The sequence below is a fragment of the Oenanthe melanoleuca genome, chromosome 7 (genome assembly GCF_029582105.1).
Source record: "Oenanthe melanoleuca isolate GR-GAL-2019-014 chromosome 7, OMel1.0, whole genome shotgun sequence".
Lineage (NCBI taxonomy): Eukaryota > Metazoa > Chordata > Aves > Passeriformes > Muscicapidae > Oenanthe > Oenanthe melanoleuca.
In genome coordinates this window covers 18,597,124-18,612,393 of record NC_079341.1, presented here as the reverse complement: position 1 = coordinate 18,612,393, position 15,270 = coordinate 18,597,124, and the positions used below count along the sequence as shown (strand labels likewise).

At 38.5% G+C, this 15,270-nt stretch overlaps 1 protein-coding gene across 2 annotated transcripts in view; it reads left to right on the top strand.

The window, feature by feature from the left end:
• Nucleotides 1-15,270, top strand: part of CERS6 (ceramide synthase 6) — an 89,779-nt gene that overhangs the window by 22,706 nt on the left and 51,803 nt on the right. For both annotated transcript variants that reach the window (XM_056496319.1, XM_056496320.1), the window contains exons 2-3: nt 8,334-8,439; nt 10,647-10,777. In XM_056496319.1, coding sequence (XP_056352294.1) covers nt 8,334-8,439; nt 10,647-10,777 — 237 coding nt within the window. The remainder of the gene's footprint in view (nt 1-8,333; nt 8,440-10,646; nt 10,778-15,270) is intronic.

Sequence of the window (15,270 nt, the reverse complement as noted above, 5' to 3'; positions counted from 1 at the left end):
TTTTGTCTTTGTTGAATGTTTTGATCAGTCCATATTGTGTTCAATGATCATACAATGCAGGTGGAAACTACTTTTCAAAAGAGGTCCATCTGAGCTGGTTTTTGGGATTTCAGATGTGAGCACTTGTACAGGTATTTTAATAGATCTTTTGCTGAAGCACTTCTTTTGGAAAAAAATAAAATAAATCTTCTGAATTATAAGTATCCTAATATGTTTTTTAAACTATTTTTTTCAAAAGAGAATGCTTTGTAAGAAATACGAAATCAGATTTCCAAAGCAGAATCTGAATATAGTCCTGTGATGACTTAGCTTGAGCATCTAGGGAGTTTACCTTCAGGTTTGCCAGTGTCTCAGTTAAGTGATGCAGTGTTAATAGAGTGAATTGGATCAGATCACTATTCCAGCTGAAAACTCCATGCTCTTCTGGGGTAGTGTGCAGTGATAGTCTTCAGTTTCTTGAAGCCTGAATGTGCTTCTTCTGTGTCCATAGTAAAAGTGGCAGAAAGGGACAAGTGAGGGAGAGGAAGCCCAAGCACCTCAGGTGGCTGCCTGAGCTTACGGTGTGGTACCTGGGCAGGTAGGAATGAGTTGAACCAGCCTGCCTCATTCTGTCTGCAAATTTTGAACAGTCCTTATTTTCTTAAGTAATACAAATTTAAGGATAAAACAGGGAAAATGATTGTGTTCTTTGGCTGTATGCTTTTTTAGGAATAGGTTTCCTGTTTATCTACATTTATCTCTTATCTTTTTGTATTGGTAGCTGAGGAACTAGGTTTTTGTATCAGATAGGAACTGTGTTTTGTTCTGAGTTTGTGTAAAGTGTCTGGAAAGAAATAAGGCTCTAATTATTGTTTTTTACTAGTCAGACACTATGCTGAAGTTTGATTGTATATACACACATATATTAAATGCAGGCATACACAAATATATAAAAATATATGCCATTACATATGTTTTATATGTGTATGCTTGTTTCAGTGTACATATGTATTTGTGTTCATATACATACAGAAAATACAGTAAATGAATACTATTGTGATCATTTTTTGTGATTAATACCTGCCAGCCAGAATGAAAATTGCTTCCTCTTGAAGCTCCTGCAAAAGATTTGAGGATTTTGTGACCTAGCTCTTGGAATCAAAGCTTAACCTCAAAGTCAGACCAACCATCTCTATTTCAAGTACTTACAGAAGTACAACCATCCTGCAGGGAGGTATCCATGACCTATTCCCTCTTCAAAGGGAGCAGAATAAAGATTTAGTGTGAGTACTCTACTCAGAGCAGGAAAGTTCCTGAAACATGTCCTACCTCCTGAGGTAGGGAGAGAAATAGGATTTGCACCAGAAGTAGTGGTTTGCCTGCAAGATTGAGGCACATATTGAAATTTTCTCTATCATATGCCATGACAGCCCACCTGCAGTACAGAAGCTGAACTCACACAAGGATGAAGAGAAAACTTACAAATATTTAAATCCTTTATTGTGTCTGCTTTTGTTTCAGGACCTTAAGTTTGTGCCACTTCCAGATAGTGTGATGACTATATTCAGTAGTTGATAATGAATAAATGCAAATAAATAAAAGATAAAGTAATGCTGCAGGGTCTGGAGGAGTAGAACAGTGTCATTGTATTAAGGTAACCTACTGCAATTTCAAAATTAATTTCTCAATCTTTCATTTATTTCTGTGCTGTCTTCCTGCCCTTTTCCCTGTCCAGCATTAAATCCCACTTGGATCATGTGGTTTTTTATGTGTAGATTTTTTATGGTTGGTTCTTTGCTTTGGTTGTCTCACACTTGCTGAAATGTAGCCATGTATCAGTTCTGTATTTTAGAAGGTGGCAGAGGGGAGTACAAAATCTATAGTGTCGGGAAAGACAAAGGATGCTTTGAGATTGATTGTTCTTTTTTACCCAGTGCAAGAAATAAAAAAGCAAAACGAAAACTGGCCAGCAGTGAATTCAAAAGGAAGTGGGATGGTTCACAGAGTCTGAATTTGCACTGGAGAGCTCTGCCATAGACTGTGGAAAGTTTTCACAGGCTCAATGAGTTACTAGTGCAGCTTGGGGAGAAGGGTCAGCTCTTTGGGGACTGCTACGTGCAAAGATGCCTTTTTTGGTCTAAAAAGTCCCTAAGCCACAACTTTCTAGAAGTTGGGAGAATATTTTTGTCTTCACTGACCTTTAGCAGTGGGCTACAATTTTGGACTCATGTGTTCTGATTTTAGTGCAGAAAGGGTAAGAGTGATACCTTCAGAATTGTATTGTCCATACCTTCTTGGCAATGCTGGTGGAGGGCAGCTGAGAGAAGGCACCATGTGTGAGAGATGGGGGGAACTGGAGTCCATCTCCCCTTCCATTCCTTCTCCCTCTCCCTGATCTGTGCTTGGAAAGTTACAGAGTGACTAAACTTTATTTTTAGAGATTACAAAGAAAGAAAGCATTAGACAGCTGGCTGCAAAAATATTTATTTATGACCTTTGTCTACGTTTGTGCAGTGCTTGTTGCTATTCTGGAGCATGTAGTTCCCCCTGACTTCAGTCTTAGAGTTTAAGGAGAAACTGAAATGCTTATAACTTTATGCATACGTATATTTAAAAAAAAATGCTTCCATATTTGGAAAACAGGACTGCTTCTGTTTGCAAAGTGCTAGCCTTATTTGTTTTCTGGTATTATAGTAACACATTGACTGGAAAAGCAACTGGAGCACTGCTGGTAGAGGCCGGGCTGGGGTGGTCCCATATTGGTGGCCAAACACCCCCTGTATGAGTCAGTCCCATTATGAACTAACCTGGAGAAAGGATTAAATAGATTTTCCAACACTGTGGGGCACAGAGGTTTAGCAGAGTGTGGGATCAGGGTCTGGAATTGAGTCAATGATCAGTGGGATCTGCTGTGCAGGTTGTAATGGGAGCTAGCAGGTAAGCAAAGGTAACTCAAGCCAAATGTCACTGGTCATGGTTTTTGTTATTGGATCAAAATCTCCAGAAAATGGGAGTATTTTAAACTTTGCACCATGAGGAAATGTGTTTTTAGATGTTCAGTTGAAAAGACAGGACAATATAAATGTGAGAAATCCACTGCAAAGGTGAAACAGTCTTACAGTGATTGAAAGGTATGGGTCAGTCATATCAGTTGTGTATCTTAAGAATAACTCTGTTAGGACAAAGCATTTCCTAATACTGCTATTGAGTAATAAGGATAATTCGTTTATATTACTTAAAATTATGTGGTTTCGCTCTATTCTAATGAGTCAGTCTGAAAGCTGAAATATAGATACCAAATCTGTTTTTTTACACAGCTACTTTTTACCTTAGCTTTTGTTTTTTGGAAACACATGATGGATTGCACCATATAGCATTTAGTTTTTCTAATTTAGTGTGACATATAGGATGATGATGCTGGTGTGGGAATAACTGCTAATGCATGGAGAGGAGAGGAGAGGAGAGGAGAGGAGAGGAGAGGAGAGGAGAGGAGAGGAGAGGAGAGGAGAGGAGAGGAGAGGAGAGGAGAGGAGAGGAGAGGAGAGGAGAGGAGAGGAGAGGAGAGGAGAGGAGAGGAGAGGAGAGGAGAGGAGAGGAGAGGAGAGGAGAGGAGAGGAGAGGAGGAAAAGCATTGAACATCTGAGCTGAAAGGCAGGTGCATTCTGAAGTCATTTCAGCAGGGTTTGGAATAGGTCCCTCAGGAAGGGTTGGCTCTGTGCTGTCCCTCACACTTCTCTCTAAGCTGCTCTTAGGATGCTCTGTGTGAAAAGGCTCTTACTGACATACAGAGTTGTGTGCTTGGCTATTTGCTTGGGCAGACAGGTTCTTTCCTTTGAAAAGGTTTCATTGTGGGAGTTCTGACCTGTATCTCAACACATCCAAAAATTTTCAGTGAAGTTGACTTTCCTGTGTACATACATTTTGGATGAGATTTCCTCCATTAAGACCCCTGCCTGTTCTTCAGACATTGTATACTATTGGCTCCTCTGTAATGGAAGCTGTTGTGAAACATAAAGCCAAAACCGCTGCTGGGAGAGTTATACTGAAGTGACAACTCTGTTTATGTGCTGTATTTGTTCTAGCACTATTAAGATTTTTTGGGTTTGTGGAGGGTTTTGTATGTTTTGTTTTAATTATTGCTTGTACAAGTAACTTCTGAGTTAAGTAGGTTAGCTATACCAAAATAACAAAACAAATTCAGTAATTGTTTTTGTGGCAGTAAATCAGTTGAGCATCTGCTCAGAAGCAAGCCTCTTCTGCTTTTACTCATCCTTAGAGCAAATTTAGATTGTTTCTGTTTAAAACCAGCAAGTAATGTCCAACAAGTTAGACAATTGTAATCATAAATCCCTGGAATAATCTCTGTTTAGTGAGCATAAAGTAGATGAGCTGGGAAAATATGCTCTGCATCACTCTTTCAAAAAAGGAGCCAGACTCCTCAAAACAGATTTGTGTACATCTTTAGCACAGAGAGGAATTTTTGCTGTTTTAACTGCCTTCCCTGATATTTGTAAGTCTACTGATAGGAGATTTTATGGACATATTTGATTGGCAAGGAATAGTTTGCCTGTTTGTTTTTTAGGGTTTTTTGGACCTCACAGTTGGCTGGTGTTAGCAACATGAGCAGACTTTTATGCAAGCACCACTTGAACTATGCCAGTATGTTGAGTTTTTACCTGTTTCACAGATACTGAATGTAATGTAATGTAATCAGAGCCTTAACTGGAGTTTGTTATCACGGAATGGTTGTGGTGGGAAGGGACCTCTGGAGATCCTCTAGGTATACTTGGGATGACTCAGAGATGTGCTGCACCTTAACATTCACTTCAGTTTTTTCTAATTACTCTACATATATGCATCCTCAGCACAGGAAGAGGAGACTCGACTCTCATTGTGCATTGACAAGTAATTAACTCAAATGTTTTTGTGGATATGAAAGGCTAAAAATAACCTGCATATTCTCAGGCTACATGGGGACTTCATAGCCAAGGTCCTGCCTATTTGCTTCATGGTATTTTTTATCTGTTAGCAAAGGTCATGTAGGAGCAGTCTCCAGGGTGATTTTGTGCAGATCCTTTGTGCCATGCTGAGGTATCATCTCAGAAAATAGATTGTTAATTAGGGGATGGATGGTATGTAATAACAGGCCATTAGTCATGTCTGTTGGTCCATAATATGACCTACTTTTGATAAAAATGAATGATAAAAGGGACTGATTTAAGCTGTGATTAACCAAGATTTTTTTAGGAAAGTGTGAAATATGCTCTGGCTTAGCTTTTCTCATTTCCACTAAGGAAAAATTCTGAGTGGGTTTCTGTATTGAAGTTGGCCACAAAATAAACGTGCTCAAATGAGAAACTTTCTGTGCTTAAAATACTGCAAGGAAAAAAAAAGTTTCACTAATTTGTGGGATTAAATGTATTGAGATGAAAAAAAAAAAATCTAAACTTACTTTTCCAGTTATTGGTGGGTTTGGGACCTGGTAAGACTCTTGCAGGTCCTTCCCTCTGATGGTCACTTATTTGAGATGTGCCAGTTTTAAGTGCAGAAGTACAAAACACCCTTTTTCATTCCTCTGTATCAACCACTCTTGTTTTGATTCTGGTTCTGTTGAATGGGTAATCTTATCCTTTTGCAAAAATAATTGGTTAACATTACCTTGAACTGTCAATTATTTTAAGACTAGTGTTTCTTAAATTGATGGTTTAGAAGAAACTGTCATTTTCTTTCCATACATTAAAAAAAGCGTGAGTTACATGATTCTACTGTTCATTAGATTAGCTTTATTTTTGGTCGGTTGTTGGCTTTTCTGGGTTTTTTGGCTGTCTTTAGAAAGCCTTGTTAATTCTTGCAGGCCTTTAAGGCTTTTAAAAAAATCCTGAACCTGTAATCCCTATTTACCTGCTGTGGGATCTATGGTGGTTTAAATATCTTCAAAGCTGCTGAGAAAATGTCAGACGTGAGTTTGCTACAGGGCAGCTACTCTGGTTAGCTCGGAAATGGCAGATGACCTGCTGATGTGAAAACACTACATTCATGTCCTACCAAAGTGCCCTACAGGCACATTCCCAGTGCCCCAGATGACTGAAGAGTTCTGTATCTGTGTCTGGCCAGATTCAGGGCAAAGATTATATGTATTCTATATTTATTATATTTTATATGTTTATTATTTATAGCAAGAAAAATTTTTAAAAAACCCTTTTCTTCTCATGCTTCATGTGACTTAAAAATTCTCCTTTATTTAACACAGACTTTGCAATTGCAAATGCACATCATCCTCCAAGGATTGTGAGGAGTAACATTTCAAATTAATTCTGGCAGTTTGGGGTTTTGTTTTCCCCAGCATTGGTGATCAGGTGGGATCGTTGTCTCCCTCATGAAGTAATTGCACATGCTTGGGGAAACCCAAAATGGTACTTGTTTAAATTAACACATTTGTGTTGAAAATGGTGTTTATTTTTATACCCTGGCAGAGGTGGGGGATCATTTTGCAAAGGGCTTTCAACCCATTTCCAGAGAAAAACTGATCCCCTGAGGTTGGGCTGGGATAGGATGTCTTGCTGTTGTAAATGCAGTGTTGTAAGAATAGATGGGGCTATGCTCAGCAAAATGTGTTTGTCCTTGAATTTCTGCATAACTGTATGCCAGCTTTTGATTCATCTGTACTGAAATCCATTGAAGAAGAGATACTAGTCTGGTGTTTGTTCAGATGTCCATGTTTTAAAGAGAAAAGCTGGCAATATACTCAATTTCACTCTCGTTATTCTTTCTCAATAGTTACTCCCTCTTAATTGCAGTACCTTATGCAATAAATAGTCCCATGGGTTTCACTAAGACTCTTTAGAGAATTGAATACCACAATGTTAGAAGAAATGGAAAAAATGAACAGTGCTTTTAAGAATTGCAGCACTTGGCAAAACACTCATATTTTGTACATGAATCAAACATTAATTTTGTTTCTTTACTTATGCATCAGTGTAAATTATTACAGAAGTGTATCATGTTAATGATGCTTTTTATGACACCTGTGAAATTTGGGACCATATTAAATCAACTCTCTTTTAAACTACTTTGAAGTCTACTATTGTAACCTTGAAAAACAATTTTTGTACTCTAATGTATAGCTTGATTTCGTTAAGTTTTTGTATGAAAAACAAAAAAAAAATCTGACATTTTACAAGTTCCACCAGAAGTAATCACATGGAGAAACAATGTTTGACCACATTGAATTAGTGGTCAAACCTGCTCAGTATTGCAGGTGTATAAAATATTTCAGTTAAAATTGTTTTCTCTTGAGTGTCCTAGTAGGACTTTTGTGGGTATTTTGTAGCTTTCCAACCATAACATTGCCTAGGACTTAATTCTCTTTAATCAGCTGTGCTGTCTTAAACATGTCAAGAACAGCAGTTGTAGTTCATAACAATGCTCAAAATGGGGCTTGTGTGTGGGTAAGAATTCCAGGATTTTTTATAGCTTGTGGTCATTCAGCTGGATAAAAGTGGGACTACTTGTACCAAGTGTTGTTTTGGTCCTTGTTGGCAAATGAAGTTTTGGGAAACACGCCTTTTAAGTGAAATCGTGAGTTATATAGTTCAAGGGTGGCAGAAGTTCATAGTGTTCAGCTGTGGATGTGATTCCTATACAGAGGTTTTATCTTTCATGGGAATTCCGGATTTAAACTCATAGTTACAAATAATTTAAGTTTTCATGAGTAGAGTGTGGTCTTTGAGTATATGTAATATAAACTATGCAATTCAACTCTAAAATGTCTCAGAGAACTTATGGATTGATGTTAGGATTTTGGACAGCCTCATACTTTAGCGGAAGAGTATTGCTTGTGTCCCTCTACCATGTAAATTTTATGCTTTTAGAAAATGGTATTGACTGGGCAGCTTAAGTGCTTGCTGCCTTTCAGGATTCTAAAATTCCATTGTGCCAAAGGAGTCCTGAGGCAGTAACTACTTTGGAAACTGATTTTTAAAAAGGCTGTGTTTGGAGGGTAATACTGTATGCTCCTCATCTCTACAAGCTGCCCTGCTCCTTTCTTTAGTCAGTGCTTGTCTAGGAGGCATTCTCTCATGCTTTTGTTCTAATCTCTTTCTTCACAACATGAAAGAAAATCCTGTTTCATGTGTTCCATGGAGTTCCTTTCATCCTTCAAAGGGATGTTCCTTACTTTGCCATGTAATTGCCTATGTGGAGCTTGCTTTTGAGCTGTAAAATTAAGTATTGTTTTTGTTGGCAGGGTCATAATGTTTGCCCATTTACCACATGCCATTTATTGATAACAATAATGAAGTAAATAACTGAAGGATTTCACCTGTTTTTTTCTCTCATTTTTCTGTTTCTTACAGGTTCATTGCTAAACCATGTGCCTTAGGCCTTAAAGTCCAAGCCAATGGACCACAGAAAGCTCAACCTAATGCTATCCTGGAAAAGGTTTTCACAGCTATTACAAAGGTAGTGTGTTTAAGTAAAATGCTTACCTTATGAAGTGGCATGTGGCACTGTAAACTATGCCTGAACAAAGCAAAGCTGACACATAAATGCAGTGCTGCTCAAACTAAATTCAAATATTTGGGATATTATTAATATGGCAGCTTGAGCAGTTGTGTATCCCTTTGTGATGTCTCCTGTAAGCTTTCAATCAAAAAAAAATTGTCACAGAAACACTTCGTAGGTGCCATATGGCCACCTAAGTTTTTTTGCTTCTTACTGTTTTTGCTTCTTATCTATTTTGTATCAATTTTTGCAAAATGGTTGGGGTTTTTAGAACAAAAAGGGCTCATCGGGAGCCAGTAATATTGATACTGAGTTTTCCATGAAACTTCAAAGCTACTCCTTTTAGGGAAAGGCCTTGCTGGTGTCCCAGCTACAGGAGAAAACATAGAAAAGTGGGAGAAACTGTCTGAATAACGTTTAATTTACAGCTTGCATACCTTTTTTGTACAAGATTTTCCCCCTCAACTTACATATATGTCTCTACATCTCTCACCATATGACATCTCAACCTGTTTGTGGTTCTGTCCATGCTTTTCACACATCCCAAATTTTTCTGCAGGAGCTTTCCAATCCCAGCTTGGCTCCAGGCTGCAGCTTTGCACCAGTGTCAACTTCAAGGGAGTATTAAAGTCAAAGAGGAGAAAATTTGGTTCAGTGTCACAGGCAGTGAAATCTGCTGTGGATCTGTCTTGCTTGTGTATCCTACTCAATCCAAGGATCACTATGGCACTTGCTGTGACTTTTGTCCTGTTTTCAAGGAGGAAACTGCACGTGCCTTGTTTCTAAAAGTTGCAGGATATACTCTCACACAGACTCAGCTGGAGGAAGAATGGTTGGGTTTTATTTGTTGTGGAGTTGTTATTTTGTTTTTAATATTTCCTCGTAGAATCTGGTATCTGGCACAGGGCCTGAAATACCTGTGAGCGTGAAGAGCTCCAAACAAGAGTATCTGCTTTCCTGCAGGAATCTGGTAGCTGCTCTCAGAAAAACTGACCAATCTAGCTTACCTGCCTTTTTTGAATCTTATACAGCAGTTCTCTCTAGTCAAATTCCCAAAGCTACATCAAACATTTCTTTTTCTAAGGTTACAGAAACTGCTTTTCTTAACGTTCCATTGAAAAACTAATAGATACTTTGGTTAACTGAAAAACTTTATTGAGATGGATGGCAAATACTTCAACCTTCTCTTGTCTCACCCTTTTATTTCCCTCTCTTCCCTGTGTTTTCTTGGAGGCTGATAAACAAAACTTCAGCCTAACAGGAGTTTTGCTGGTTTATATCTTTCAACAATTAAAAATTTAAAGCTCTTTGTTGTAAGAGCTCTTGTACTTCATTCAGTATATGTAACCGGCTTGCAGAAATAAATCCAAAGTTCCAGAAAACAGATTGTCCATTTTTCTGTTTATTTAAAAGAAACACGTGATCAGGAGAAATATATAAGTAATACATATGCTTTACTGGGCATGTAGAATTGCTGTATGATTGGAGATTCATCCTGTACTGCTCTTCAAATGAAGGACAGACTAATTTTCTTTTGCCTTACCTCTGTACTGGTTTGCAGCTATCCTAATGGTATGAAACTTACACATTTTCTGCTTTGGACAATATTTGTGTGTATTTAGTTTTACAGAAAGCAATTCTCCCTGTTGTCTAGGTGATTTTCGTTTTGAAGTTGTCATTTTGTTTAACAACCTTGTTTTTTAACATTATCTTGCACAAACATGGGATTTATCTTCTTTCTGTGTCAGTCAAACCATCTTCCTTGGTGCAACAATCGATAGGTCAAAGATCCTGACGTAGGAGAGTGGAACAGGTATTAGTGTGTGGCAGGCAGTGGGGTGTTTGTGAGAGCCACTGCTCCTGAAATGCATGGTGTTCTATGGCTTCTAAGCTTCACTTCCAAGCAAGTTTTGATCCCATTGTCCCTTTAAAGTTTTTATTAGCAATGTACCTGCATGTCATATTACAGCATCTGTCCTTCTAAATTAATAATTATCATTGTAAATGTATTCTGATGGGAATCTGCCAGTAGAGATTTCTGTGAACGTATTTCTGTGTATCTGTATGTCTTGGTAAGAAGGCAAGAGTCAATTACAGTGGTTCTGAATTTAAAGTGTTAATGCAGTTGAGCAAGAAAATAATTTTTTTGCTTCTCTGTTTTGTAGCATCCAGATGAGAAGAGGTTGGAAGGCCTCTCCAAGCAGCTGGACTGGGATGTACGCAGCATTCAACGTTGGTTTCGACAAAGACGCAACCAGGAAAAACCCAGCACCCTTAGGAAGTTCTGTGAGAGCATGTAAGGATGCATGTTCTGTTCTTGAGTCCTGTTGAGCCTGTGTTCTCATCAGTTTCCCCCTTTGTTTTTCACAGGTACTTTTGTAGACAGTTAGAAAATTATACAAATTAGAATTAAACTAACGAGAAAAATTATCTTTAGTCTCCTGGAGTTGTCAGATTGTACTTTTTGGTATTTTCAGTGGTCAAAAGCTTTCAGAAATCGTGTCGTTGTGATTCTACACTATCAGAGCACCAGCCTAATCCTTTAAGACAAATCACCTGGTGTTAGTATGCTGTCCTTGCAGCACTACCTTTAGCCATACAATCTGATGGAGAACTGAGATGGAGGAGTAAAGATGAAAGGCAGTGGGGTAGTTAAATAAAAAGAAGACAAGAGATAAATTGTCTAAAGATGATTGCCCTTTTTTAAATAGAAGAACTTAAGCATGAGAATGCTTAAATCCTTTCTCTGATATTTGCAGCTAAAATCCTCCTTCCTTAATGTTTAATAAATCAAGGCATGATGAGATTATGGATAGACCTGGTCATTTTGTTGCCAACAGCTGCTGCCTTAAAGTTACTAATTTTTGAGATCAGTGAGGAACAACCTTTTTTTCCTGCAAGGGTTGTAGTTGTTAACTTGTCATTTGTGAAGTTTTGAGAAAAATTATTGCTCTATTAGCCTTAGAGCTAGCATTATTTGGGTGGTATATTTTGCTTCCTCTGTAACTCAGCTGAAGGACCTTGTTCTCTTGCACTGGTGCCAACACATTCGGGTGAACCTACAGGTAGAAAAATTTAAGCATACCATGAAATAGTGGCATGGATAGGATAGAAATGAGTGCTGAATTTGCTGCTTTGTGGCATACATTATCAAAATAGGATGCAAATGGCATCTCTGAATGCAGACTGGAAGGTAAGGTCAAGCTGTAGTAAAGTGCTGACAGAATATAGTGCCAGCTTTATTTAGAAGGAAGCATTTGGCATTTCTGCAGTATGTGTGCTTAATAGTCATGATGAAAATTATCCAAAAAGAAGCAAGATGGCATAAAGAATAGGTGGATACTTCAGGTTCTGTCTGTTCACGGTTTGCAAGAGGTGCAGTGGGAGCTGCCTGTCCATTTCTACATGTATGTAGTGCTGTGGGAATGTGGTGTTAGCAGGCAATTGTGTGTGCCTTGCCCTGGGAGCATTTCCAGTGGTGGACTGTGGGCCACCAGCTGACCTCATGCATCTTGGACAAAGTTGTTGGCACATAGTCAGACTACCACTGGGAACCCAGGGCTACCCTTTTGTCCCTTCAGTGTGGGTGTTAGTGTTGTTTAATTAAATCTGTCCATCAGAGCACTAAGAGAGCTACTTCAGAAAGTTTTGATTGAAGAAATCCTTTGGTATGAGGTCTGTAGCCTTTTCATAGCTATTGAGTTAATGGGGTGGCTTTTCAGATACTGTGACACTGTGTGGCAGCTGCTTTGAAGCTCTGAGCTACCTAAAGTACGTTTTCCCACAGCAGTCATGGGAAGGGAAGCACTCAAGTCTCCAGTAATTCAGGTGCAAGTGGAGAGTTTCGACAGAATGAAATGCACCCTTATGTAATAAGCAAGAACAGAGCAAACAAAATGATCTCTGCCTACACCTTCATACTGCTGAGCTGCTGTTATCCCTCCAGAGAAGGCTTCAGTTTTGCTGGCAACAGCACTGATTGACTGTGGCTTGGGAAGAAAAGTGAAAGAACCCACAACAAAGGTGGATCTGCTTGAGAACCCCAACTCTTTTTACATGGAGACAATTCAATTTACTGCTAGACAAAGCGTTCCTTGGGCCCAGAGTGGCTTTTTCATGATGAAAGGGAAGAGGAGCTGTGCCAGAAAGGCTGTAGGCCATTTTTGACTCCTTTATCCTTCTTGCAAATGAATAGCGTGGGCACTTATCTAAGGTAGAGTAGCTTCGATGTGACAAAACCTGAGAGTGAAATTTAATGATAAACACACTTGCCTGAGATGAATGGCACCAAAGATCCAGCCCCAAACACACTATGCCAGTAACTTCATTACTGGATTCTTATTTCACAGATTTTTCACTTTCTCTAACCCTTCCCTTGTTTTCAAGCAATTACAATTCTAGTCATAATCAGAGTGCAGACAAATTCCAAAATCTACACTGCTTCTTGAGGGAGGAGAAGGTGCTTGACTTTTTTTGGGTTTTGTTTTGGTTTTGTGTGTTTTTTGTTTGTGGGTTTGTTTGTTTGTTTGGTTTGGTTTGTTTTTGTAATTTGGGGTTTTGGGTTTTTTGTTTGTTTGGTGTTTTGTTTGTTCTTGTTGTTTTGATTTTTGTTTGTTTGTTTATATTTGTTAGTTTGTTAGTTTATTTGTTTGTTTGTGGAGGGGAGTTTTTGTTGGTTTTGTTGTTTTTTTCCCAAATGGAATAATTCCTTTGCTGCCAGTGTTTGTCAGATATTCGGGCCATGGGCAAATGATGGTTATATGAAGAAAAAGGCAGTAATAAAATCTCCTGTTTATAGATATTGTTTGTGTCACAGCATTATAGTGAAAATAAATTACTTTTTCAGGAACCTTAACCAGTATTCATGCCATAGAGTTATGTCTGTCAGTCTGAAAGAGAAGATAAAATTTGACTATTGGAGCCATAGAGACCCTAATGGTGAGACGTCACTGGTCTGTATGTAATACCTTCTTAAGCTTTCAGATGTTATGGTGCTAAGTATTTATATGAAATATGAAGTAGATAATTTCACTAGGTGGTAATTAATGTACATAATCACCAGGTGGTGATTAATAATCCAATCAGAAGGTAATAAATGTAGCACTGAGTATTCTGTTACTAGCAAATCAGTCCTTACCCCAAGGATTTGGTGATTCTGGCATGAAACCTGGAGTTAAACTCGCAGTTTATAGTCACTAGGAAAAGTATGCACCTATTATGTCCTCAAATTGCAAAGCTCAGGCACTTGGCCTGCTATATTAGCTGCTTAGGGGATAATCTGTCCGTTGCTTTTCTATTTTGTGAATTTACACAATTTGCGCTCCTTTCTTCAATTTGAAAGATCCAAGATGCATAAAGGAGCAAAGAAAGTGGTCAACTGAGTGTGAAAATGGACTTTTCTCCCTCCATGTATTTCTGTTGGGGTTTTTTTATTCTTTTCTCTCTGTCCTATGGCACAGCCTAACATCAGGAATATTACTTTGCTTATTGCCAGACAGAATACAGGATCCAAGAATGTCTTTGTTAATGTTTACCGTGTCAGACAGCCAATGCAGTAGTGATTCCCAAACCACTTCCAGTGTCTTCCCAGTTTCAATGTGTTGTTTCTGCTCATACTACCAGTGTGTAGGCATGTCTGGTTTTCTCAAAGACTTAGTATAGAAAGAGGTAGCTTTCTGTTCTCCCCCCTTGTCCAGAGCGAAGGGAAAGAACCTATGATGCCATAAGTTGTTAGCCTGGGATTTTGGAATGTCTTCAGGCTGATGACTTGTCTGTCCTACAGCTATCTGCACTTAAGCAAGCTGTTTATTTGATACATTTTTATGGTTTCTAAGGAGTGGCTGGAAGAAACATGTGGCCAAGAGAGATGTTTTGAGTTTATGCAACATTCTGCATGTGAAAACATGGAAAGGTACAGACTGAAGAGCCAAAGATCTATTTTTTCCACCTCTTTATTCTCTGGAAGAAGCTTGCGTACTAAAGTGTCTGTAAATAGGGTATCTTTAGTTTTGATGTAGCGGAGAGAAGAGCCTCTGTCTCATAACCTAGCTAGACATTATTTTTTCTAAGGAATTGAAATTTTGTTTATGCATGTTGCTTTGGAGGAAGATTTTTATCTATCTGTGACTGTGTGTATGTGTGTGTGTGTGCACATGTAGGCACACAGATACAGAGAAATACAGATTGGTGGGTTTTTTTGCTTGTTACGCGCATTTGTGTGAAAATTTTATGGGCTTTTTGCAACCTCTTGGACATAGTGTTTTTCTCAACTAGCAGAGTAATTCTCTCCTACAAAGCTGTACTGGGAAAATAACTGTGCAAGGGAAAGAAATTAAGACAGCTGTTTGGTTGTTGAAATTCTGAATCGTGCTGATACAAATCTTAACAAAATGCATGAAAGAATTAATCAGTCTGTGCTTTGTGTTGAGCAGTAAAGCACCAGAAAATAAATAGGCTTTTTGCTCTGAATTTTAAATAACATCAGGCTGTCATAAACCAGTTTCTAACACACTTCTGAGCGGAAAAAAAATGTGGGAGATGGTACTTTGGGTCCATTTAATTCTGATTTGTCAACTGCTCCAGTACTACATGGAATGAAGGACTAGCGAGTGCTCATGACCAGAAAAGTGAAGGAGGGATGGGTCTGTGAAGTCACACTACATTCTCTGTGGCAAGTGTGATAGTTACTCTTCAGTGGCCACAGGATTACACTGTCTCCCTTGTTTTTCTTTGCTGTTTTCCATGAAAGAGGAATTGCTATTACTTGGGCAATCAGATATTTGGTATTGT